Source organism: Triturus cristatus, chromosome 1_1, assembly GCF_964204655.1.
Source record: "Triturus cristatus chromosome 1_1, aTriCri1.1, whole genome shotgun sequence".
NCBI classification, from domain to species: Eukaryota; Metazoa; Chordata; class Amphibia; order Caudata; family Salamandridae; genus Triturus; species Triturus cristatus.
The window spans coordinates 1244466255-1244493632 of NC_140579.1; the positions used below are offsets into that span (position 1 = coordinate 1244466255).

Below are 27378 nucleotides of genomic sequence, written 5' to 3' on the forward strand. Positions count from 1 at the left end.
TTTACAGAGGCAAACATTATGACACTAAATGCTCTCTTTTGTTGTAGTGTGGGCAAGCAGTTAGGCTTAGAAGATAGTGTTGAGCATTTATTGTACACACAGTCAGTAAGTGAGACACACACTCAATAAAGAAATCGGACACCAATTTATATACACCAATTTTATATGAATTTAGACACTAAGAGCATATAATCGAGTGAGTACTTTTTAAGACAATGATTTTTTAATGCACTTGTATTAGTCTTTAAAGATGTAATGTTATCCTATTAGGGAAAACAGGTAAGTATGGGGCAAGGTCCAAGACAGCACCAACGGGTCACTTTAGTCTGCTATGGGGTGTCCGGGTGCTGAAGTGCTTTTCGGCGTCCAGTGCCCCTTTCAAGTCCATGGGAAACGGTCCTGTTGAAAAGAGGCTGCAAGCAGGGACTTAAGGGCTAGTCAGGTAGAACGCACAGAGGGGCTCAAGTTTTGAGGGTCTTGGGCATTCAGGGACACAGTCGGTCCACTCATCTGTCAGGGTGCCTTGTGTGCAGTGGGTCTTTGTCCAGCAGGGTCCCGTCAGCGCCCTCTGAGTGCATGTATTAATAAATCCATCACTTGAATCAGTGTGGGTTTATTATTACGAGGTGTTTGATACCAAACTCGTTTTGACCAGTGCCCAGAACATACCTTAAGATGGCTTCCCTGCTGACTTGTAACATCCAGCAGTGGAATAAACATTACAGGGGCATATCTGCTCATGCACATGTGCTATAATGCACCCTGCCTTAGAGCTGCTGTAGGGATAAGTTACATATAGCACATGCAGTGTCTTTGGCATAGCACACAGGAGTGTCCCATGTCCTGTTTTCAAATATGGCATGCACCATGTCACACAGCCTTCAATGGCAGCCTATTTGTAATTTGTGTGTTTGACCCTTAAAGTGGCATACGATATACTGCAGCCCTTTGAACTCCCTTTAGTACTCCTGCCCTAGGTACCAGGGTGCCATTTACTAGGGACTTAACAGGGATACTAAAGACTTGTGCCAAGGGGAGCACAATCAGCCATTACTTTGTTTTAAGGAAGGAGCACTTGATTTGAGGTCTGGTTAGCAGGCCACAGTGTACTTCCAGAGTTGAAAATCAGCATCTAGTAGCAGAAAATGGTGGCACAAGGTGGGGGGCTACTAAAACATAAGCCCAGTTTCCTACACTGAGCCGCAAATATATTTTTAATATTTGTAATCACTATCCTGATGTACTTTGCTTTTAAAAGAAAAAAGGCAATCTTAAATTGGTTCATGTTCTTTAGTCCTTGTATTTATTGAAACCACGTGAATATTTAATTAAAACACCTAGATTTGTCAAATTGTTTTTAGTTTAATATAAACACAAGCTTAAGCAATATACCTTTTGAAAAGCTAATTATGAATGCTTACTGGTTTAATTTGCTGAATTTCCTTCCATTTTGGTCAACACTTATTTGAAACCAGACTTCCGTACACTCTACTATTCAAGTTGTCTTTTATGCAAGCACATGAATACAAGCTTAACTCTGGGGCTGGCTTTGTGTAAAGGTCGATCATGCATTCCCTTTAAGTGTTATATGAACTTGGTCTGGGAGACCGTTGAAACAAAATCAAATATTTGTGTCTTATCTTCTGTTTCTAAAAATACATTTTCTTCATTTGTTTGCTTTGCGCATATTCCTAATGTGAATTTTATTTTACAGTACGATTACAAGTTCCATGACGGTGTGAGGTTTGGATTAGAGGGTCTCTTTTTCTAACGACTTGCATACTTACTATTTTCAGATACCAAACTACTATAAAATCATAAAGAAACCAATGGATCTCTCGACGGTGAAAAAACAACTCCAGAAGAAGCATTCACAACACTATGAAACGCCAGATGACTTTGTTGCTGATGTCCGACTGATTTTTAAGAACTGTGAAAGGTTTAACGAAGTATGTTAACCTTCTCTTTTAAATGATTACATTTCCTTTAATTCTTTAAACCTTCTTTAAAGTTCTCAGTATCATTGAAATCCTTTTCTGTTCTAATACAGAGATTTTGTAGCACAAGCCTCGACGAACTCACCCAGATTCTTTTTTTATTTTTTTTAATTTTTTTATATCACTTATTTTATATTCCTCAGTGACAGTAAAAGTGCAGACCGCTTCAGTTGGTAGGCACTGCCAAAATGAAGTTGCACTTTTGAATGGCTCTAGCAGTTTTTGTGTAGTAACAACTGTTGATTGGCATAAAATCCCTTGTTCAGGTTAATCTTCTCAAACCAACAATGTGGTGATAACCCATCTAGAAAATGACATGCAGATCCTTCAGTAAAAACAATGGATCAAGGGGCCTACACATATCACAGGGCACACATTAAACCTATTGTTATCCTACATAGAATCAACTATAGTCAAAGAGATTAAACCCGTTACATGGACCGATCATTCACTAATTATCTTTTCATTCTCCTTACCCACGACACCAGTAAAAGTTCTCAAACCTGTGCACGGGACATACAGAACCTGGAAATTAGTCACTCCTGAGTCATTTCAACACCACTTTGTTCCTAACGGCCTAGCGACTCTGGGGACCCTACCTACCAATAGCGGTGCAATGAATCTTGAAATCGAGATCACCAAGACCCTGGACCAATGTGCACCAGAACTTAAATCCAGATCCTCAAGAAAAACTGTATCCGAAAAGTGGTACACAGCAGAACTTAAGGCATTGAATAAAAATGTGCAAAATAATGGAACACAACTGGAGGCTGTCTAAATCGGACCTCGATAAATCAGCATATAAAACAGAACTTAGGAGCTATAATTGCGCAATTAAGAAAGCCAAAAGGGTGTGTTTCGCACAACGAATAAATGAGAATGCCAACTCTGTAAAAGAGCTATACAAAATAGTACGCGAACTATGCAAACCGACCTGTATATCCCAAACTCTGCATCATTCAGCAGAATGTTGTGAAATGATCAGTGAATTTTTTATAGACGAAATAGGTACAATTTATTCGTCATTTAACATCAGCACCCCAGTAGATTCCACCAACTGGGAAATTAGGGACCCTCAGCCTGACGCCTTCGCACGTTTAGGCAGTTTAGTCCCCTTTACAGAAAAAGAGGTCGCCAAGGCAATGGGGGAAGTTAAATCGGGATCCCCTCTCGACCCCTGCCCACATTTTATTTTTTCACACATCATACCTACCTTAGGCCCATACATTACGCAGCTTTTTAACCAATCTCTGGAAACTGCAGATTTTCCACAGATTTGGAAACAGGCCATAGTGACCCCTTGCTGAGGAAGGCAGGTTCAGATGTAAATAACCCAGCCAACTACAGACCAATTTCTTAACTCCCTAATCTCTCCAAACTATTGGAAAAGTTAGTCAACAGACAACTGTCCAATTATCTAGAGTCAAATGAATTACTAGACCCTCTCAAACAGGTTTCTGGACCACCAACTGTACAGAGGCAACTCTTCTGGCTGTCCTAGATAATGTAAGATCACTGTTGGATCAGGGAAAGGCAGTAGCCTTGATCCTGTTAGACCTGTCGGCGGCCTTCAACACGGTCTCCCACCAGCTTTTATTGGGAAACCTGCACGAGAAAGGGATACACACAAAAGCCCTTCAATGGCTCAGCTCATTTCTGAGCAACAGGACTCGCACTATGCAAATGGGTGCCTTCTCATCAGCTCCTAAAAACCTCAGCTGTGGTGTCCCGCAGGGAGCATCCCTGACCCCTACCCAATTTAATGCCTACATATCATCTTTGGCAAAAATTGGCACAAAATGGGGCTTTGAGATTTGCTCCTATGCGGAGGGAGACATGAGGACACTAGGGCCAAACTCAACAACTTCCTCACTGAAATGGCAACTTGGTTGTCAGAACACTGCCTGACTCTCAACGCTGAGAAATCTGAAATCTTGCTTCTCGGCGGAGCCAGTCATATCTGGGATGCGTCTTGGTGGCCCCACTTGTTGGGCATGGCCCCAGCACCCAAGCAATGCGCAAAAAACCTGGGTGTCATCATTGACAACACCCTATCAATGCAGGACCACGTGCGGACCTAGTGTGGTAGAAGTTTTGCCACACTGAAGCTTTTAAAAAGATTCTTACCCTGGATCCCACTGGAAAGCAGGAGAACAATAACACAGGCCCTGCCCTGCTTGTCAGTAGGCTGGACTATGGAAATGCACTTTTTGTTGGCATGCCAGATTACCTTTTTAAACGTCTGGAGGTAATACAAAATGCAGCGGCCAAACTGGTGTGCAACAAGGGCAGATATAGCTCAGCGATAGAATGCCTAAGCCAACTTCACGGGCTGCCCATGGTCAAAGAGCAAGATTTAAGCTCTTAGGACATGCACACAGGGCACTCCATCACACCAGCCCCCGGATTCTGCGGAATAGAATAAAATTGGACACCCCGTCCAGGTGCCTAAGGTCACGCTTTCAGGCGCTAGCTTAAACTAAAAGGATCAGTAAGAGTAGGGCAGGTGGACGCACCTTTTCGTACCTTGCAGCTTTGCACTGGAACGAGCTTCCGATGGAACTACGGCTGATCGAGGACTACATGGCGTTCAGGAAGATCCTTAAAACTCATTTATTCCCCTAGGATTGCTGCCACCGATCACTACAGACCAGTTCAATTCACCATCCTCCCGCTACCCTAGCGCCGTGATATCCCTATCGGATGATTGTTGCACTTTATAAATAAATGAGAAATAAACAATCAGATGTGTATATATATCTCCTGCCTTTCTCCACCCATTTGTATGTCTGACATCTCGCTAGGACATACAAAATACATACATACATATAGAGAGGGACTTTGAGTCAGCCTTCTTCATCCATTATTCTGTTCAACTGTCATTCCCCACACCATACAGTATGAGCTGTAGTTCAGCCCACTTCACCCATTCGATCTCTTCTGCTGTGAGTGACAGAATTTTTTCCTGATCACGTGCATGTCAACCTAAAAAGTTCATTTCAGTGCCAGTACTTTATTCTTTGCCAATGTTTTTTTCCCTTTCCATTCTTTAGTCTTATATTTTTTTGTCAATCCTGTCTGATTAATATAGGCCTTCCCATTACAGTAATTCAAAGCCAATAACTTTTATTTGCAACATTTGGAATCACATGTTCCCGTCATCAGCATTAAAACTTAAAAGGTTTATCGTTCTTTTAAGCACACCTACCTGCAAGGAAATGCCTGTACTGTTCTATTCAAATTATGCCCCCAATATGGTATTTTCTTTTTCCTTTTAACCATAAAATGTTGATTGTAGATTTCCAGTGCTGTGGTATGGGGTACACTTGCTGTCCATTGCCAACAATGAGTAAATTGAGAAAGTCCATAACCTAGATGTAGAAATTAACAACCCAGTTGGGAACGTAAAGAATATCAATAGGTAAAGTTCTGTCATAAAGCAAATCGGAGATGCAAGGCCAGGCGGTACCGAGTCGACCTTCGGTGCTGGTCCGGTAGTCCACTTCCACTACCTCTATGCCGACAGTGCCTCACAAGTCCAAAGCTTCGGACCCGAAACCCTTGGAGCTGAAAATTGCAAAGATTTCCTCGCCCTCTATTTCACCTATCGACTAGTTTTGCAAACTGGGCATTCAACAAAAGAAAATCCAAATAGAGGTGGGATCTGGCCGCATACTTTGAAAGCCTTCCTCTCTTCCACCACTCAAAAGGAAGCTGACTTTCGAAGAAGCATTGGATGTGCCCCTTCCTCCTCGGAAGAAAACTATGGACAGGGCCACAAGCCCTGCCTTTCGTCCACGTCCCTCCATACCATCACCTCAGCCTCCTTCACCTCCACCATTACCTCATTCTTCTCCACTATCTACACCTCAAGACCCCTTAGCAATATCACACTAGACACTGGTGGGTAAGGGGGATGATCCAGGGGACATGTATGACACAGATCACCCTGTAGACAAATATACCGACCTTTACCCCATTCCCCCGATCCCCCTGAAGAAGCAACCTTATCAGAAGGTCTTAGCGAGGGCAGCAGCCTACCACAATGTTACAACGGGAACCATTGAAGGATGACTCAATTTTTGACACACTGTCCACCACACACAGGGCCACACAATATCTGCCCATGTTAAAGGATACGTTGCAACATACTGGAGAGATTTTTAAAGACCCAATGAGGGCTTGGGTCATAACACCAAGAGTTGACAAATATATGCCTGCACCATCTGACCCAATATTCATCCAAGGTCAACTGCCACCAGACTCTCTAGTTGCCACCATGGCACGCAAAATAGCCAACTCCCAAGCTATTGGAGATAAACCGCCTCCGGATAAGGAGAGCAAGCGGATAGACACTGTGGGGAAAAGGGTTGCAGCACAGGCTGCTAGCCACTGGCGTACAGCCAATTCCCAGGCTCTCTTGACACTGCAAGATCAAGCCCACTGGGACATGATGGAGGAGTTACTTCAGACGAGCATAAAAAACAAGGTCAGCCGTTCGTAGCGGAGGGACAAACAATCATAAACTCTTCCATATGGTGTGTGCTAGATGCAGCAGACACTGCGGCAGGCGGCATAAATACCAGTGTTCTTCTAAGGTGTCAATTGGCTTAGGATTTCTGGGTTCAATATGCTGTCTTGAACATGCCTTTTGACAAAGAGCATTTATTGGGTCCTCAGGTAGACTCTACTTTAGTGAAGATTAAAAAAGATACACTGCCAAGGCCATGGGAACTTTACATTAAAAGTAATGGGGTAACCCAGTGACCCTCAGAACCTGGGTATGTATATAAAGCAAAAATAATGGTTCTGTTGGGAGTACGCTCAGTTTAACTGACATTAAATGTTTTTAGATGAATATTGGATTTTTCACTTAATCACTTTTATACACACACACACAGATAAGTAATTTGAAAAAACTGAGAGATCAATTTCCTTTTTAAACTGTATTTAGCTCCACATATATATGAATACTGTACAGGACTGACCAAAAAACATATAAATCACAACGTATATAATGACCAACAATGCATAATGACATGACAATTGACATACATTACATCAGACTGAATAAACATAAACTTAAACAAAAATGTGTTTTAAATGAAGTTGATCCAAAGTAAATTGCATATGACACCACAGTAATTATCTTCTGTTTTGGAATGATGAAATTGCATGGACCAATCTGATGAACAACGTCGACGTTTCGACCCTAGATTAATGTGCGAGTTTGTACGCATCAATGGCGGGTCTTCCTCAGGACAATAATCTAAATGTCAGCCTGTAATGACAAAACGTATAGTCACAAGGTCTGTGTGTGTGTGATATGTACTATACCTAGAGCACGTGTGAAACTCAGGCTCACCTGAAAGCTCGAAAAAATTAATTAATCAATCGTACTGTCACATCTGATGAATTCGATGGACTTTAATCTTCGTCTGTTAGATATCAATTCTACAATAAATAAATAAGGAATAATAACCATTTTGATTGGCCATATGTAGTATTCACAATTGTTATTTATGCGAATACCTGGCATCAACTACATACCTTAGGAGTTGAGCAGTCACGAGTCAAGTGACGGTGCCGTCAAAACGATCACCGAAATCTAAAGAAGGGGAGAAAACGGACTAAAATAAGTCACTATTTATTTAATCTATAGGGACCTGATAGTAAAAACTCACAAGTTTCGCCCCAGTAGAATCCAGCTAGTACCCAAACTTTAAGTGAAAAATCCTTTGAAGGCATTGATTCCAAACGACTAAAAAGTCGTTTACAAAGTGCCAGCCTTAACCCTGAGAGAGACCATTCTCCCGCTGTATAAAGGCATCATTTGTTTAAACGCAATGGAAACTAAAGATTACACTTGAATGTAGTACTACGAGTATATCTACAGTGCATTCTCCAACGAGCCAAGTGTCGTATCAGTCTAAAGGCTACACTTAAATGTTGGACTACGAGTGTATCAACAGTGCATTCTCCAACGAGCCAAGTATCGTAACGGTCCCATCCCCAAAACAACACACTTAATTACTCACTCGGAGCGCAAAAAATCAGCTTCCAGTTCTCGACGTGCCGGACAGGAAATGTTCGAACGCGAGAAAAGGAATCAGCTGTTTATATGCGTGGGCGTGATCATTGCGTCAGCTTTTTCGAAAAAATGGCATGGATTCATTTAAAGTGATCGTAAAAACCAGGAAAGTCTCAGTTATTTGTCAAAATATTCAAAAAGCGGTACGAACTATTTGTAAACTCAAACGTATGTTTAAATACTCACTCGGAGCGCAGTACATAAGCTTCCAATGATCAACGCGTCGGAAAACAATGTTCGAGCGCGAGAGAAAGATCACGCCGTTTTTATTCATATGTGTAGCCAAGACAACGGCTATTCTAAAACAATGTCATGTACTTTCATTTGTAGATTTTCACCCGATTTTAAAGACATGTGACATCCCGTTGGTCTGGAAGATTGTCAGAGCGCTCATAGAACATTAAGGATCATTGATAGTTTCAGTGACACAGTTATACTCTCTACCCATGTACGTGGAAATATGTTGATAAAAGAACCGGCCGTTTACAACCTATGCTTTTTTACTATACATAAAGAAATGTGTAGCAACTCTCCTAGACCACTGAATGAAGGGCGTTGTCAATCAAATTCGTCCATGCTTACACAAATATATCTATATGGTTTAGCATATCATGTAGAGAAAACTGAAACTTAGATACTCACATTAGCAATTGTCACAATACTCAGTAAGGTTGATTACAACTTAAGCAAATCAGATATTAAATTACAGATAAGGCCATATTCGTATTTGGGTTGGGCTCAAGTGTCAACACTTATTCTATTTGAATGATTCTTATCGGATGTACAGATAACATTTCAAAATAAGCTAAACGCAACCCAATCAATATTATATCCCTTATAGCTTGCTCATCTGAATATAGGTCTCCTCGTGTTCATTAAGACCATGATTAACCGTTTCGAGGACATGTATCCAACGGCATTCCTTATAATTAAGGGAGCCCGTAATGTTACCGCCTCTCTGGTGTATGACAATTTTTTCAATCACCCACCACTCAATTTGTTCATGAGTATGACCTAACCTAGAGTAATGTTCTACAAGGGGAGCTCCCTGTGTCTTGCATTTTACTCTACTTATGTGTTGAAGAATTCTATTCTTCACTTTTTGGGTCGTTTGTCCTACATAGATTAAACTACAAGGGCATCTGATTGCATAAATTACATTTTGGCTATTGCAGTTTGTAAATTGTTCAAGGCCATATGTTTTGCCCCGATGCACAAAGTTATCTCCAGATAAGGTGTATTGACAAGCTTTGCAGTGACTACATCTATGATGTCCAGTTATGGGTGGTAGATTGAAATGTGTTCTAATATCTGGTTGGGACGGTGGTTCTAAATATGACGACACCACATGATCTTTAACGTTCTTTGCACGTTTGAATGCAAATAAAGGTGGTTTGGGCATTTTGATTTCAGGACCCACCAGGTTCCAATACTTTCTGATCACCTTTTTGATCTCGTTACTGCGGGTGTTAAAGGTGGTAACGCATACTAGCTTGTCCATTTCTTGGTTCTTCGGCAATATCTCAAGTAAGGTTTCCCTCGGTCTGTACCAGGCTCTTTTTCTGGCTCTGTTAAGGAGTCCTTTTGGATATCCCCTCTCCCTCATTTTTGCAATGAGGATGTCGGTTTCCTTGAAGTAGTCACCTCTTCTGCTACAATTGCGACGTAGCCGCAAAAATTGTCCATAAGGGAGGTTATCCCTAAGATTCCTAGGGTGATGTGAATGGTATTGTAAGAGGGTGTTCCTATCCGTTGGCTTTTTGTATAGATTCATTATTTTACCATTCTCCTCCTCCAATGTCAGATCTAGGAATGGAATCGAATCCGTATTGTAAGTTCTGGTGAATTGAATGTCGGTGCTGCAGGAATTAAGCCAAGTCAAGAATGATGTCAATTGGTCCACGGTTCCTGTCCAAAGCATAACAACATCGTCAATATATCGCTTCCAAGCTGATATATTATTAAGGTATGGATTGTGGTTCGAGTAGATGTTCTTGTCCTCAAAATCGTCCATGAACAGGTTCGCTAGGCTTGGCGCGAACCCTGCGCCCATAGCTACACCTTTGCACTGGTAATAGAAGACATTCTGAAAGATGAAATAATTTTTCGTCATCGCGATCCGTAGAAGTTGTACCAAAAACTCAGTGGGGATCCAATGGGGTTTTGGACGAGTATCCAAGATATTACTGATGACATCAATTGCTTCTCTTTGTGGAATACTCGTATAGAGTGAGCACACATCCAGTGTGACAAACAGTTGTATGGATTTGTCAAATGGTTGGTCTTCAAACAACTGAATAGTGTGCATTGTGTCACGGAGGTACGATCTTGTTTCCTGTACAAAAGGCTGTAGAAAGCTGTCAAGGTATTGATTCAGGGGCTCCAGCACTGATCCACATCCGGATACGATTGGTCTTCCCGGAGGTTTATGTAGGTTTTTATGTATTTTAGGAATTGTATATATTGTGGGGATCCTCGGATTGATTTTATTGAGCAACTTACATTCAGGTTCCGAGAGGAAGCCTTCCTCAACTCCTCGGTTCGTAAGGTCTCGGATCAGTTTGGCAATTTCTTTAGTGGGGTCACCAGGGATACGGGCATAGCTTGTTGTACAGCTGAGTTGTTGGTTAATCTCATATACATAGTCCTCTGTATTTTGCACTACCACTGCTCCCCCCTTATCCGCAGTTTTAATCACAATCATCTTGTTTTCATTAAGTGAATGGAGGGCGAGCCTTTCCTCCTTCGTGATGTTATGTCTAATGTATTTCGTATTGCTCAATAAATCCATGACCTCACTTACAACAATTTTTTCAAAGGCTATAATTCTTTCGTTCATTGAGTACCCGGCTGGTGTAAATGTGGATGCCGGACACATTTCAATCTACCACCCATAACTGGACATCATAGATGTAGTCACTGCAAAGCTTGTCAATACACCTTATCTGGAGATAACTTTGTGCATCGGGGCAAAACATATGGCCTTGAACAATTTACAAACTGCAATAGCCAAAATGTAATTTATGCAATCAGATGCCCTTGTAGTTTAATCTATGTAGGACAAACGACCCAAAAAGTGAAGAATAGAATTCTTCAACACATAAGTAGAGTAAAATGCAAGACACAGGGAGCTCCCCTTGTAGAACATTACTCTAGGTTAGGTCATACTCATGAACAAATTGAGTGGTGGGTGATTGAAAAAATTGTCATACACCAGAGAGGCGGTAACATTACGGGCTCCCTTAATTATAAGGAATGCCGTTGGATACATGTCCTCGAAACGGTTAATCATGGTCTTAATGAACACGAGGAGACCTATATTCAGATGAGCAAGCTATAAGGGATATAATATTGATTGGGTTGCGTTTAGCTTATTTTGAAATGTTATCTGTACATCCGATAAGAATCATTCAAATAGAATAAGTGTTGACACTTGAGCCCAACCCAAATACGAATATGGCCTTATCTGTAATTTAATATCTGATTTGCTTAAGTTGTAATCAACCTTACTGAGTATTGTGACAATTGCTAATGTGAGTATCTAAGTTTCAGTTTTCTCTACATGATATGCTAAACCATATAGATATATTTGTGTAAGCATGGACGAATTTGATTGACAACGCCCTTCATTCAGTGGTCTAGGAGAGTTGCTACACATTTCTTTATGTATAGTAAAAAAGCATAGGTTGTAAACGGCCGGTTCTTTTATCAACATATTTCCACGTACATGGGTAGAGAGTAGAACTGTGTCACTGAAACTATCAATGATCCTTAATGTTCTATGAGCGCTCTGACAATCTTCCAGACCAACGGGATGTCACATGTCTTTAAAATCGGGTGAAAATCTACAAATGAAAGTACATGACATTGTTTTAGAATAGCCGTTGTCTTGGCTACACATATGAATAAAAACGGCGTGATCTTTCTCTCGCGCTCGAACATTGTTTTCCGACGCGTTGATCATTGGAAGCTTATGTACTGCGCTCCGAGTGAGTATTTAAACATACGTTTGAGTTTACAAATAGTTCGTACCGCTTTTTGAATATTTTGACAAATAACTGAGACTTTCCTGGTTTTTACGATCACTTTAAATGAATCCATGCCATTTTTTCGAAAAAGCTGACGCAATGATCACGCCCACGCATATAAACAGCGGATTCCTTTTCTCGCGTTCGAACATTTCCTGTCCGGCACGTCGAGAACTGGAAGCTGATTTTTGCGCTCCGAGTGAGTAATTAAGTGTGTTGTTTTGGGGATGGGACCGTTACGATACTTGGCTCGTTGGAGAATGCACTGTTGATACACTCGTAGTCCAACATTTAAGTGTAGCCTTTAGACTGATACGACACTTGGCTCGTTGGAGAATGCACTGTAGATATACTCGTAGTACTACATTCAAGTGTAATCTTTAGTTTCCATTGCGTTTAAACAAATGATGCCTTTATACAGCGGGAGAATGGTCTCTCTCAGGGTTAAGGCTGGCACTTTGTAAACGACTTTTTAGTCGTTTGGAATCAATGCCTTCAAAGGATTTTTCACTTAGTTTGGGTACTAGCTGGATTCTACTGGGGCGAAACTTGTGAGTTTTTACTATCAGGTCCCTATAGATTAAATAAATAGTGACTTATTTTAGTCCGTTTTCTCCCCTTCTTTAGATTTCGGTGATCGTTTTGACGGCACCGTCACTTGACTCGTGACTGCTCAACTCCTAAGGTATGTAGTTGATGCCAGGTATTCGCATAAATAACAATTGTGAATACTACATATGGCCAATCAAAATGGTTATTATTCCTTATTTATTTATTGTAGAATTGATATCTAACAGACGAAGATTAAAGTCCATCGAATTCATCAGATGTGACAGTACGATTGATTAATTAATTTTTTCGAGCTTTCAGGTGAGCCTGAGTTTCACACGTGCTCTAGGTATAGTACATATCACACACACACAGACCTTGTGACTATACGTTTTGTCATTACAGGCTGACATTTAGATTATTGTCCTGAGGAAGACCCGCCATTGATGCGTACAAACTCGCACATTAATCTAGGGTCGAAACGTCGACGTTGTTCATCAGATTGGTCCATGCAATTTCATCATTCCAAAACAGAAGATAATTACTGTGGTGTCATATGCAATTTACTTTGGATCAACTTCATTTAAAACAGATTTTTGTTTAAGTTTATGTTTATTCAGTCTGATGTAATGTATGTCAATTGTCATGTCATTATGCATTGTTGGTCATTATATACGTTGTGATTTATATGTTTTTTGGTCAGTCCTGTACAGTATTCATATATATGTGGAGCTAAATACAGTTTAAAAAGGAAATTGATCTCTCAGTTTTTTCAAATTACTTATCTCTGTGTGTGTGTGTGTGTATAAAAGTGATTAAGTGAAAAATCCAATATTCATCTAAAAACATTTAATGTCAGTTAAACTGAGCGTACTCCCAACAGAACCATTATTTTTGCTTTATGGGAACTTTACAAGCATCTGTTTCCCAGGGGAATTTTCAGCGTCCAACCTACCATGGGGCCTACAAGTCTACCTTTTCAGACGCTTCCACTTGATAGCAAAAACATTCCTAGGGCTCATATACCAAGACCTACTCCTGTGGCTCATTTAGAGGCAATAACACCAAGGGTAGAAGTAAAGGGGCCTCCCCTCATGGAGCCCCACCCTCACCAACCAGTGACTAGTGTGTTCTACCCCGATCACATCACACCTGTCGAAGGCAGACTGCTGCATTTCCTTCCAACCTGGCGTTCCATCACCACAGACAAATTAATATATACCATTATCCAACATGGTTACACCCCACAATATTCCCCCTCGTGCTCACAGTGTAATACAAGAACATCTGACATAACTCAAGCAAGAAGTTCAAGGCCTGCTTCTCAAAGTAGCTATATAACCTCTGACTCGTCAACATCAGGTTTCAGGGTTATAATCTCAATACTTCCTAATCCCCTAAAAGGACGGGTCCGTAATGCCATTCTTAGATCTCAGGCCTTTAAACAAAAACATCCTGGCAGAGCACTTCCACATGGTCACCTTACAGGACGCTATTCCAATGCAAGAGGAGCGACTTTATGGCAACACTAGACTTAAAGGATGACTATTTTCACATATCAATTCAACCAGCTCATCACAAATACTTAGTTTGTCATAGCAGGCAAACATTACCAATTCCAAGTTCTCCCATACGGGTTAACCAACACACCCTGAGTGTTCACTGAATGTTTAGCAGTCAAAGCAGCTCACATACACAGACAAAATATCCACTTATTTCCTTACCTGGACGACTGTCTTATCAAAGCCAACACTCCTCATCAGTGCCAACAGCACACACAGATGACAATAGATCTTCTCTACAGTTTAGAGTTTACTATCAACATTCCCAAGTCTCATCTGCAGCCATTACAAGTTCAACCATACTTGGAGGCAATCCTAAACACTCAGGATTAGCCTACCCCAATCCCACAAGAATTCAGAATTTACAGGCAATACTGCCACAGTTTCAAACAAACCAACACCTCCAGTGCGGATGGTCATGCTTTTGCTAGGGATGATGGCTTCCTGTATTGCCATGGTTACCCACGCAAGATTAGACCTGCATCATTACAGAAATGTCCAGCTCGTCAGTGCTCTGTCACAGAGTCAGTTGATTTAGCATTGAGAGAACGCCACACTCCCCATTCTCTGCAGTGGTGAAACACCACCACCTATTGAAGGGGCGGCCTTTTCTCGATCCTGTTCCCTACATCACTCTTATTGTTATCTTGGATTTATAGAGCGCATGTTCACTGACAGGTCTCTTAGCGCTGCGAGAGACCGACTAAACCCCGCCAAAGATCAGCATTTACCACCTCCCGGTCTTGGCCTATGTTTTGCCCCTAGCTTCTATAAAAAAAAGTCTTACGTTTTTTCCTAAAGGGGAGAAGGGTGGGTTCCCTACGTAGGCTTTCCAGTAGCCCATTCCACAGTTGAGGGATCACTACAGAGAAGCCTCTGCCCCCTTTGGAGCTAGTTTTGAAGCGCAGGCAGGCCAGTAGGCCTGCCTCGGACGAGCGTAGGGTACGTCCTGGCACATAGTTCTTGAGGCACTACTTGATTTAGACTGGGGCCTGGCCATGAATGGCTTTGTGGGCAAAGCAAAAACCTTTAAACCTGGCTCTGTTTGATAGGGAGCCAGTGCAGCTGCTGCAGTAGGGGAGTAGCATGTGCCCGTCTTGGGAGCCTAAAGACCTGCCTAGCTGCGTCGTTCATGGCAACTTGTAGTTGGTTAACAAATTCTCGGGGAGACCAATGTACAGGGCATTGCCGTAGTCCAACCGCAACACAATCATTGCCGACACAACCATCCGCAGTGTAGTAAATGAGGAGGGGGAGCCAGTTTCCGCAGCTGTCTGAGTAAGCCCACGCAGGTCCCACCCATGGTGGACAACTGGTTCGACATGGTGAGCTTGATATCTATTTTTGTGCCAAGGCTTTTTACGACCGGGACTTGCTTAGGGGTGGTACCCAACTCTCGTGGCCAGAAGAGGTCGCTCTAGGGGTTGTTTCTGGTGGTGATGGCCAGAACCTCGGTCTTGTCTGGGTTGATTTTAAGTGAATTGACTGTCCTCCAGTTAACCGTATACCTGAGTATATTTTGCATGCATGCGTGGGCAAGAGAGGAGTTGTCAATCTGGATGATTATTTGCGTATCATCGGCGATGTTGAATACTTGTCATTTCATGTGTGCCAAAGCAGCCATGTGCGGCTGGGGGACACCCGGTCAGCCAGCTGGATCCTTTGAGACCGAGATCCGCAGCAGTTTTTGGTCATGATTGACCGTGTCGAATGCCGTGGAATGGTCTAGTAGGACCAGGGCGCATGGCTTCCTGCCGTGAGTCTAAGTTTGTCCATCACTGCCAGCGTTACCAGCTCTGTGCTGTGAGGGGCCCTAAAACCGGCCAGCCGCACCTGGAGCAGCTGGTGTTCCACGATGAAGGTTGATAGTTTTGAGGACATGCTGTTCCACTACTTTTGCCAAAAAGGGAAGTTGGGAGATGGGCCTGTAATTCTTACAGTTGGCTGCATCTGCCCCTGTTTTTTTCAGTAGAGGGGTAAACCTGGCTTCCTTGAAGTTGGCAGGGACACAGCCCGTTTCCAGTGACCGATTGAGCAGGTCGAGGACCTCCTTCTCTACCCCGGGTAAGGCCATACGGAACACCCTTGGTGGGCAGGGGTCCGCTGGCGAGCCAGACTTGACACGGCCCATCAGATGGATCAGTGTGTCTCGGTCAAGCCTTGGAAAGATGGTAAGGGGCTTGCCGTGGGCGTAGGATGCTAGGTCCACCACCAGGGGGCACTGGTCAAGGGCCATTTTGTGCATGTCAGTCAGGATGTCCCTGACTTTATGGAGGAAGAAGAACTTGAACTTATTACAATGTTACGGGCTAGCAGTGGATTTCTGTTCTTGTTTCTGCCTAAGTTCTTTTAGAATTCGGAAGGTTTCTTTCTGCTTATTATCAGTTTACATAATCCTGGACTCGTAGTATTCAGCCTTCTTGGTCATAATGGCTTTTATATGTAGCTTACACGGCTTTGTATTCAGCAAGAGCCTCTGGGTCATATCAATTGCGCCAAGCCCTCTCATGTTGGTGCAACATTTGTTTCCTTCCCTTCAGGTCCTCATTGAACTAGGGGGCCCCTTTGCCCTTGTTCCCAACTCTCTCCCTCCGAGCAGGTGCCACCTTGTCTATGGCTTCTCTTAACCTGCCAGTGAGGGACTCACTTTCCTGATCAAGGTTCTCCATCATGTGCCTTTTATGGGAGGTTCTGCACAAAGTATCCACTGGGTCGCTTGCCTCGATTTTATTCCACCCTCGCAGCACTTTCCTTTCCTGGGGTGGTTGTGCCAGTCGACTGGCAAGCGGACCAGGCACCTGATCAGATAGTGATCCGACCAGGCGCAAGTACTGATGTCAGTCAGGCTGGCCGGTAGATGGGTGGTCCAAACGAGATAGAGGGTGTGTCCCTTATCATAGGTAGGGGAATTTACAAGCTGTTGAAGCCCAATAGTGGTCATAGCCTCCTCCAGCTGACTAGTGTGTAGGTCTCTGGGCGCCTGGTCCCAGTGATATTTAAAGTCCCGCACCACTAGAAGACGCTGGTACCGTGAGCGTAGATCACTGACTCGTTCCGTGAATAGCTCAATGAACCGGGGAGTCTCTCAAGGGGGACGGTACACCACCAGTAGTGCTAGGCAGGCAGCGTTGGAGCAGAGTTTTGACCCTAAACTTTCAGCGCCTTCGAGGCCCTCCAACTAGCATCTGAAAGAAACACGTTAGTTAGATTCCTCACCTTAGAATATCCCCAGGCGTCAGGCTGGATCCAGAAAGATTTTTGTAGCAATACCCCTTGTGCGTCGCTAGGCGGCGTCTGCGGCTCCGCGTCCGTCGTTGGCGTCGTGCGCCGGAATGACGTTGTCGGAGTACTTAGACGCCGCCCTCGCGCGCTGACCTTGGTTCTTCTTTTTTCCGCGCCAGACAGCGCTGATCCGGGAAGAGCTTACCCCTTAGTAAATTTTTGACTAAACTTTTTTGACTCTTTTTGGTCTTCTGTCGACTCGACTCTGGTGCCGGTAGGATGCCTAGGTTTAAAGCCTGTGACTCCTGTCATCGACTGATGTCGGTGACGGACCACCATCGCCAGTGCCTTTACTGCCTGGGGGCCGACCACGACATCGTGCCCAGATTGTCAGGTCTTGACCTCGAAGGCTAGGCGGGAGCGGTCCCGTAAGCTTCTCGAGCTTCGGCACTCGGCTCCGTGCTACTCACGGTCCCGGTCCAGGAGGAGGTCCAAGGACCGGTCGCGGAGCCGCAGTCAACATCATCGCTCGCCGGGCTCGAAGTCTTCGGGTAAGTCGAAGCGATCTAAGAAGTCCAAGAGGCGACACCGCTCTTCGGACTCCCCTCGCCGGTCGCGCGACTCGGCCGAGGGTCAGGGTGGTCCCACCCCCGCGGCTCTGTCTGAGCCGCAGGAGCCGCGTCCGTCCCCATACCCGCCGGTCCCTGGGACTGACGCGACTCCGGCGGAGGTCAGTGCCTTCCTCTCGGCCATGAGGGGCCTGGCTCCGCCGTCGACGCCTGCTGGCGTGCCTTCGGGCCCCACGGGCTCGACTGGGCGACCTCGCATGCCGGCGGCCCCGGTGCCGTCGACTACTTCGGTCTCGACGCCGCAGGTCCCCGAGGGATCTAGGCCTGGATCTCTGCCGGCGCCGGTCGACCTCACGACGCCTCCTCTGCCGGCGCCGTCTCCGGACGACACCCTTCCCCGGTTTAGCCCCTGTCCGGGCCCGGCGCGGCGACGCTTGACGCCGCACCCGACGCCGATGGATGAGCGTTTCATCTACCGCCCGGCTCCGATCATTCCTCCTGTTTATCAGGCATCGGATGACGGGGGCGACTGGGAGGGGTTTGAGGACCCTATGGCCATTCAGGGCCAACTTTCACAGGACTGGGCAGACGAACTGGGGGATGCCAGTGGTCTGGACACTTCCCCGGACGCTGGTTTCATCTCTCCTCCGACTGTGGCCTCGGAGGAAGGTGCAGCTTTTTCAGTGGTGCTGCGCAAGGCGGCCGCAGCCCTGGGGCTCGAGCTGCCTGCTGTGGCCGTGAGGACTAACGTCCTCACAGAGGTGCTTCAACCGTCAGCAAGCTCCACAGAGTCCTCTGCTGCAGTTCAATGAGGCCCTCATAGACGTTCTGCAGGGAACTTGGTCCAAGCCCTCCACAGTTCCTCCTGTCGATCGGAACGTGGCCCGGCGCCACCACCCTGCTCCGGGCGACCCCAGTTGCCTGTCCCAACACCCAACCCCGAGAGTCTGGTTATCCAGGCCTCCACTTACCAATCCTCCTTCCCGTCCGCCCCTCCGGATCGGGAATCCAAGAGGCTGGAACAGTTTGGAAAGAAGCTGTTCTCTTCCCTGAGTTTGGGCCTGCGGTCTTTGAACACCGCTTGCCTCTTGGACCGTTTCTCCCACTCTCTGTGGGATACGGTGGAGGATGTGCTGCCCCTGTGTCTGGAGGAGGCCCGGACTCGTCTCTCCCAGGCGCTTGCTGACGGGCGAGATGCAGCACGACATGCCATACGGTGTGGACTAGACACCACGGACTCGCTGGGTAGGGCGATTTCCACCACGGTGGCGCTCCGGCGCCACGCCTGGCTGTGGTCCACGTCTTTTTCGGGGGATGTCCAGAGTTCCCTCATGGATATGCCCTCTGATGGCACTCGCCTTTTTGGTGAGAAGGCGGATAGTGCGCTGGCTCGTTTTAAGGACTCCCGGGCTACGGCCAGGTCCTTGGGTCTCTCGGCCCCACGGCCGCAAACTAATGCCTTTTGCCCCTTTCGTGGCCAAGGAAGGGGCACCTCCTCATGTCGGCCTAGCCACCGGCCGCAGACCCAACCTGCACGCGGTCGCGGACCTGGATTCCGCCATGGCGGTACTGGAGGACAACGTGCCGGTCAGTCCACATCCACCCCGGCAGCATCCGCCTCAAAGCCCTCCTAGTCCGAGCTTTCAGGCCCATTCCACGCCAGTGGGCGGCTGAGTTCGCCATCACCTGCTCCACTGGCGATCTATCACTTCAGACAGGTGGGTGCTGCAAATCGTCCGAAGGGGCTACTCCCTCCACTTCGAGACGACCCCTCCAGCAGTGCCACCGTATATTGGAGGATCACTTGAATCTTCTGCGGGAGGAAGTTACGGGCCTCTTGGCCAAAGAGGCCGTCGAGCGCGTTCCTGGTCCAGAAGTAGGCTGTGGTTGCTATTCCCACTACTTTCTGGTTCCCAAGAAGGGCAAAGGGGGCCTACGCCCTATCTTGGACCTCAGGAGCGTCAACGCCTTCCTCCGGAAGGAAGGGTTCAAGATGCTAACTTTAGCTCAGGTTCTGGCTGCCCTCGAGACTGGATGGTAGCGTTGGACTTGCAGGACGCCTATTTTCACATCCCCGTCCTGCCGGCCCACCGGCGTTACATGCGGTTCACGGTGGGTCAGGAGCACTTTCAGTTCACCGTGCTCCCCTTCAGCCTCACCAGTGCCCCTCTGGTGTTCGCGAAAGTGATGGCGGTGGTCGCAGCTCATCTGCGCAGATCGGGGGTTCCAGTCTTCCCCTATCTCGACGACTGGCTGTTGAAGGCGGGCTCGCCCCAGCAAGTCGTCTCCCACCTTCAGACTACGGCCAACCTCCTGCATTTGCTGGGGTTCTCCATCAACGTGCCGAAGTCACACCTGAGACCCTCCCAGAAGCTCCTCTTCATCGGAGCAGTTCTCGATTCGGCGCAGTTCAGGGCTTATCCTCCGGAACAGCGGGTCCGGGATATTCAGGCTCTGATTCCCATCTTTCGGCCTCTATCCTGGGTTTCGGTCAGGTTGGTGCTGTGGCTTCTGGGGCTGATGGCCTCCTGCATCCTGTTGGTGCATTACGCCAGGTGGCGATTGCGGGCTCTGCAGTGGGACCTGAAGTTTCAGTGGGCCCAGCATCGAGGCAACCTGTCCGACCATGCCTTGATCTCGGAGGGCACTGCGAAACAGTTGCAGTGGTGGCTCACGGACCGCGATTGGGTGAGGGGCAGATGCCTCTCCCTACCCCAACCGGAGCACATAGTAGTGACGGACGTGTCCCTACTGGGATGGGGGGGCCATATGGGAGAGGCGGAGATCAGAGGCCTCTGGTCTCCGGAGGAGTCTCAACTCCATATCAACTTGTTGGAGCTGAGAGCGATCTGGCTTGCACTGAAAGCCTTCCTTTCCTCTGTCCGGGGAAGTGTCGTGCAGGTGTTCACGGACAACACCACCGCCATGTGGTATTGCAACAAACAGGGTGGGGTGGGGTCGTGGACCCTTTGTCAGGAGGCTCTGCGCCTCTGGACATGGCTGGAACACCAGGGCATCATCCTGTTGGTTCAACATCTGGCGGGCTCTCTGAACGCCAGAGCAGACAAACTCAGCCGCCGGTGCATGATGGATCACGAATGGCGTCTGAACTCGGACGTGGCACAAGGTCTCTTTCTGCAGTGGGGAGAGCCTTGGTTAGATCTATTCGCCACCGAAGAGAACGCGCAATGTCAGCAGTTCTGCACGTTGGAATTTCCAAGGCGGCACTCGCTCGGAGACGCTTTTCGTCGCGAGTGGAGTTGCGGTCTGTTGTACGCCTTTCCACCTATACCACTTCTGCCCAGAGTGCTGAAGAAGATCAGGCGCGACCGGGCCCAAGTCAACTTAGTGGCTCCGGATTGGGCACGAAGGTACTGGTATCCCGAGCTACTCAGTATGTCAATCGATCCTCCGATACGACTGCCTCTTCAGGAGGACCTTCTGTTGCAGTAGCAGGGGACGGTCCTCCACCCAAACTTGTCCAGTCTCCACCTCCATGCGTGGAGATTGAGCGGTGACAGTTGATGCCATTTGACTTGCCTCCTGAAGTCTGTGATGTGATTCTGGCAGCCAGGCGTCCCTCCACAAAATCGGTATACGCCTGCAGGTGGAACAAATTTGTGGCATGGTGCACAGCAAAGGCTGTGGATCCCCTTTCCGCCCCTCTTTCTGAGGATCTCCTCTTTCTTCTTTCTTTGGCCCAGCAGGGCTCTGCTCTGGGCACCTTGAAAGGTTCTCTTTCTGCAATCTCTGCTTTCTTACGGCTTCCTGATCAGCCTTCTCTTTTCAAGTCCCCTGTTGTTTCGCGTTTTCTTAAAGGCATTACTCACATGTTTCCTCCTGTCCCCTTCGTAATGCCACAGTGGGATTTGAATCTTGTCTTGACCTTTCTGATGTGCGCTCCCTTTGAGCCCCTTCACAATTGTCCACTTCGTCTTCTAACTCTTAAGACTGCTTTCCTGGTAGCTATCACCTCGGCTAGACGGGTGAGTGAGCTCCAGGCTCTGTCATCTAAGCCTCCCTTTCTCTCTGTTAATCCGGACAAGGTTGTCCTCCGGACTCGTCCTTCTTTTCTTCCGAAAGTGATGACCCCCTTTCACATCGGGCAATCGGTCACTTTGCCCACCTTCTTTCCGCCTCCGCATCCTTCGAAAGAGGAAGAGAGGCTCCACCGTCTGGACCCCAAATATGCGCTGTCCTTTTATTTGGACCGCACCAGACAGTTCCGGGTGGACAACCAACTTTTTGTTGGATACGTAGGTGCTAAGAAGGGGAGAGCCGTACACAAACGGACCATCTCACAGTGGGTCGTCTTGTGTATAAAAGTTTGTTACTCCTTGGCGAAAAAGGACCCTCCTGTTGGGCTGAGAGCCCGGGCCACGGCGGCGACTACTGCCCTGGGACGGGGAGTTCCCTTGCAGGACATCTGTCAGGCGGCGACGTGGGCCTCACTGCCCACGTTCGCCAAGCACTATTGCCTGGACAGCCAAGTCCGGAGAGATGGCTTCTTTGGCCGTTCTGTTCTCCAGGACTTTCTGGTGTGATCTTGGTTCGCAGACCCTCCACCGGGGTTGGTATTGCTGGGGTATCTATTCTAAGGTGAGGAATCTAACTAACATGTTTCTTACAGATGAACAAGTTACTTACCTTTGGTAACGATGTATCTGTAAGAAACATTAGTTAGTTAGATTCCTCACCGACCCACCCATCCTCCCCGCTCTGCGAACCGACATCTAGGGTTAAGGTCATCCTGTTCAGGGCCCTAGACTTTTTGGCACCAGTGTCGGTCTCTTGCATGGCTCTGCGTTCCTGGCGCGGAAAGCTATGTACAAGAACTGACGTCAGCGCGTGAGGGCGGCATCTAAGTACTCCGTCATTCCGGCGCACGACGACTGACGCGGAGCCGCAGACGACGCCTAGCGACGCGCAAGGGGTATTGCTACAAAAATCTTACCGGATCCAGCCTGACGCCTGGGGATATTCTAAGTTGAGGAATCTAACTAACTAATGTTTCTTACAGATACATCGTTACCGAAGGTAAGTAACTTGTTCTTCTCTACCGCTAACTATCTATTGTAGAATATAGCTACACCCCCTCCTCTTGTCTTTCCCAGCCTATTATACCATAGGGCATCGTATTCCAAAGGAAGGGCAGCTACAATGTCCGGGCCTGAGGTGCCCTCTAGCCAGGTTTCTGTTACCACCAGGATATCCATGGAACCATCCTGGAGGAGCGAGAAGACCTCTAGGTTGTGCTTCTGCAGGGTGCGGGTGTTTTAAGACCGCTACCCTTACTCCCTGTGGGTTTGCTGACACCACGTCTTTGGGGGAGGAGGCAGTGTGTCAGACCTCCATCCTCAAACTTATTTCCCCAGTATGCCTTCAAACCTAAGTGTAACCTCCACCTGTTTGTCCAGTGGGTGGTTCCAGAGTGCTAGGACCCGCAGTTCCTCTGCTGAGTAAGTAGGAAATTGACATGGGGCCCTGGCCCAGGTCGAATGTGGACGAGCGCAGACAGGTTTGCCTTTGGCACGCCAGCGGCACGCGTCCGTTCCAGCGCGGCAATTTACCGGTTTTCTCCGCCCACCCACTAATCAGCCCTGCAGCAGCTGATTACCCTGTGAGCACTGGACCGCGTCACAATAGCGGAAGAGCGAGTGTTGGTGCTGGCATTTTAATATGGGGCGATGAACACAATGCATGAACAAGGTAACACATAGATTCAATTTTAAAAATACCACTAGTTAAAAAATCATGAAGGTTTTACCCTGCATTGTGCAAACCACCAAGGGAGGTTTAGCACGTCTCTCTTACCACAGACTCATCACAGACTGGGTGCTCACCTACAAGACCTCACTCCAGGGCCAATGGGATATCAATCACCAGTCTCTCCACAGAGCTTCAGGCTGTTCACCTAGCATTGAAAGCATTCCTACCTCACCCGACTCGCAAGGTTGTCCTAGTCTAGAGGGACAATATGACAGCCATGTATTACCTATAAAAACAAGGAGGGACATAGTCTCCACAACTCTTACAGCTGTCTGAGACCATCTGGAACTGGGCTCTACATCACCACATTCACCCGTTAGCAGAATACCTTCTGGGAACAGACATCAACTTTGCAGACCTGCTCAGCAGGATGCAGCAACAAGTACACAAATGGAAACTCTACACACAAGTCGTCATACCCTACTTCCAAAAGTGGGGGTTCTCTCAAATAGACCTTTTTGCCACAACAGAAAACGCAAAGAGCCCGAGCTTGACCTCCAGGTTCCCACACCCTCTATTCAAGGCCAATGCAGTATGAATGAGTTGGTCAGGGATATTTGTCTAGGCTTTTCTGCCTCTCCCGCTCCTTTCATTTCTAGTTCGGGAGCTGAGGCAGACTTCTCTAAAATGTATCCTAATAGCTCCCACCGGGCTCGTCCGCCTTGGTTCACAACATTACTAGACTTTTTTCTTTAGTTCCACATGAGAAGCTCCCTAACAGACTGGACCTTCTCACTCAAATCACGGATAAATCAGGCACCCAGATCCCAAAACTGTCAACCCAGCAATCGGACTCCAGAGGTCATATAGTTTGGTTATCTTAACCTACCAGCAGAATGTATGAACTTTGTTAAGAAAGCATGAAGGCCTATCAATAGGGCCTGTTATGCAGCAAAATAGAAAGGTTTTGTTTCCTTATGCACTCAAAACAAATTTAACTATTTCACAGCCACAGTACAAAATAGTATTGGTTATCTTCTTCACTTATAAGGCTGGTGTAGCGTTCACTTCTGTATGCTTACATCTTGCTGCTATGACTACCTATCTACAGAATAGACGACACCTCTCCTCTTCAAAAGTCCAGCCATCAACGCCTTTATGGACGGATTTAAATGTGTTATTCCGCCCTGGATTCATTCTATACCTTCATAGAACCTTAATGTAGTACTCGCAAGACTCATGGGTCCCCCATTTGAATCCCTACATTTATACCCTCTTCAATTATCATGGAAGGTGGCATTTATAGTCACCATAACTTCACTCAGACGTGTTGGTGAGCTCGAGGCTCTAACCTTAGGAGAACCGTTCTGCCAAATACACATGAACAAGGTGGTTCTCCGCACCAACCCTAATTTCCTACCTAAAGTAGTCTTTCAATTTCACCTCAGCCAATCCATAGTATTGCCAATTGTTTTTCTGTCAACCTGATTCTGTTGTGGAAAGAGCTCTTCCTACATTAGGTGTCAAAAGGGCGCTTATGTTCTGCATTAGTAGAGCAAAAACTTTCAGGAAGTCTAAGCAACTTTGTCACTTTTTCACCACTACACAAAGGTAACCCTATATCTGATTTGAGCATAGTTGGATGGATAGTAAAATACATTCAGACTTGTTGTGCTAAGGCTAAAAGACCTTTACCTGTTCCTTCCAGAGCGCACTCTACTCGCAACAAGAGAGCAACCATGGGGGAAACATCCATTACATCGCGGTGATTACACCGCAATGCTTTTAGAACGCTGCCATTACAATGCAAGCGTTAGATCGACTTGCACTGGAGGGCGCTATAACCTAAGGAATAGTATAATGTACTATTCCAACACCTTCCCTACTGTACGTAGACTGGTGTTGGAATAGTAAATCTTACTACTCCTAAGTCCAGCGCCCTCCAGTGCAAGTCGTTGTAACGACTTGCGTTGTAAAAACTGCGATGTTACATACCGCAATCATTTTGATCGCGTTGTAAGATCACATATTCAACCATGGACTTTTTAGGAAATATTCCCATTGCTGACATGTATGGCAGCTAGATGGTCCACGCCACTCACTTTAACGAAACATTATTGTGTGGATGGTTTAGCACGCCAGCAAGTTAATGTAGGACAAGCAGTGCTACACAACTTTTTTCAAAACACTGCAATACCCACATGTTAGCCCTGCTTCTAAGGAGGGCCTGCTTTACAAACCATGCAAAGTGTGCATTCTACAGCCACACAAGCCATTGAAGGGAATGTTACTGATCCTATAAGAATCTGTTTCGGACATGTAGTGCTGTAGATTCTCATGTGCCCACTCTCCTCCTCTGACACCTGTGGCCGTTCTGCTTCATGACATTTTCTGGTTTTAACTATTTATACATTTAGCATGGTCATTACATTACTTATAAATCAACAACAAAAGAGTGAACTAGGTAAGGAGCAAACTAAGAGTAACAGCGTGGGCAAAAACCAGAATAGTGTTTTAAAAGAACCCTCACTCACCAACCTAGTTGGTGACATGCTTCATCATCGGGTTCCCACCAGAGAGGCCGAGTGCCTCTCTGGTGTGCTGCAACGCCTGAATTACAGCGGAGCTGGTTGTGATAGAACGGGAAGTGAAAATTTAAAAGGTGAATGGTTTTAACCAATAACCAATTTAATCCTGGCAAACCAAAAACCGAATAAAAACAGGTGAATCGGACAAGAGCCGGCCAATTAGGTGGGACAAGGCTCGTCCTATTTACGGGAAGGTCAACATGTTTCTGCTTAACATGCCCAGTTGGCTAAGCATTCGTCAGGACCATGGGGAACACCACGGCGGTATGCACACGCTAAGGTGCACCCTAACCAGTGGTGTTATTAAACGGTAAAACTTACTCTTATACCGCAAAAAGCCATCCTATAATTCAGGGGCTAGTAACGCCTGTAAAGGAAAAGACAGACATAACACACATAAAGACATATAAAGACAGACACTTTGTGTCACTTGAATTGCTTATACTTTATGTGATTCAGGTGAACACAAATGGTAGGCCCATGCTGTGAAGCGGGAGTCAGTGTCAAATAACGTTATGTGGTATAAAAAACTCCCACAGTAGAGTGCGGTGCTCCATAAGGGCTAAAAGGACCTGTACATTTATAGGTGTCTTTCGTTACGGTACTACGCACTATTTGTGCCTGTGAAAAAGTTCAAATAGAACTATATTGACTGGTCGACCAGCGATGTGCAGTCGACAGAGGCTATTTAGCCATTGTGTATGCCGAAAAATAGCAGACTCGTTCAAGTGGAGTGCATGCTGAAACGAGCGCACATAGTGTTTGCCAGGCGCCGTTGCTCCAGTGCATGACTATAAATAAGGTTGGTTAAAAACAACAACAGCATGGAAAAAAGGGGGCTGAACTCTTACTCAGTACAATGGTATTGTTTGCGTCATGGGTCCGAGAGGGGGGTAGTGAGCTATAGTATCTGTGAGGGTAAAAAAACAGAAGAACCTAATTTGTCTAGGTACTCAAAGGTGAACCTCTCTGGGACCAAACGGATGCGGAGGTAAAGAATATCCACTTACTTCCATGCTCGCACACTCCCGTGGAATACCTGGCTTCGTCCTGCTCGGCCCGG

At 46.3% G+C, this 27378-nt stretch overlaps 1 protein-coding gene across 2 annotated transcripts in view; it reads left to right on the forward strand.

Moving 5' to 3' along the window:
- The window catches only part of TRIM33 (tripartite motif containing 33), a 695715-nt gene that overhangs the window by 634280 nt on the left and 34057 nt on the right, over positions 1-27378 (forward strand). For both annotated transcript variants that reach the window (XM_085652097.1, XM_085652090.1), the window contains one exon: positions 1797-1949. In XM_085652097.1, the coding sequence (XP_085508223.1) occupies positions 1797-1949 (153 nt within the window). The remainder of the gene's footprint in view (positions 1-1796; positions 1950-27378) is intronic.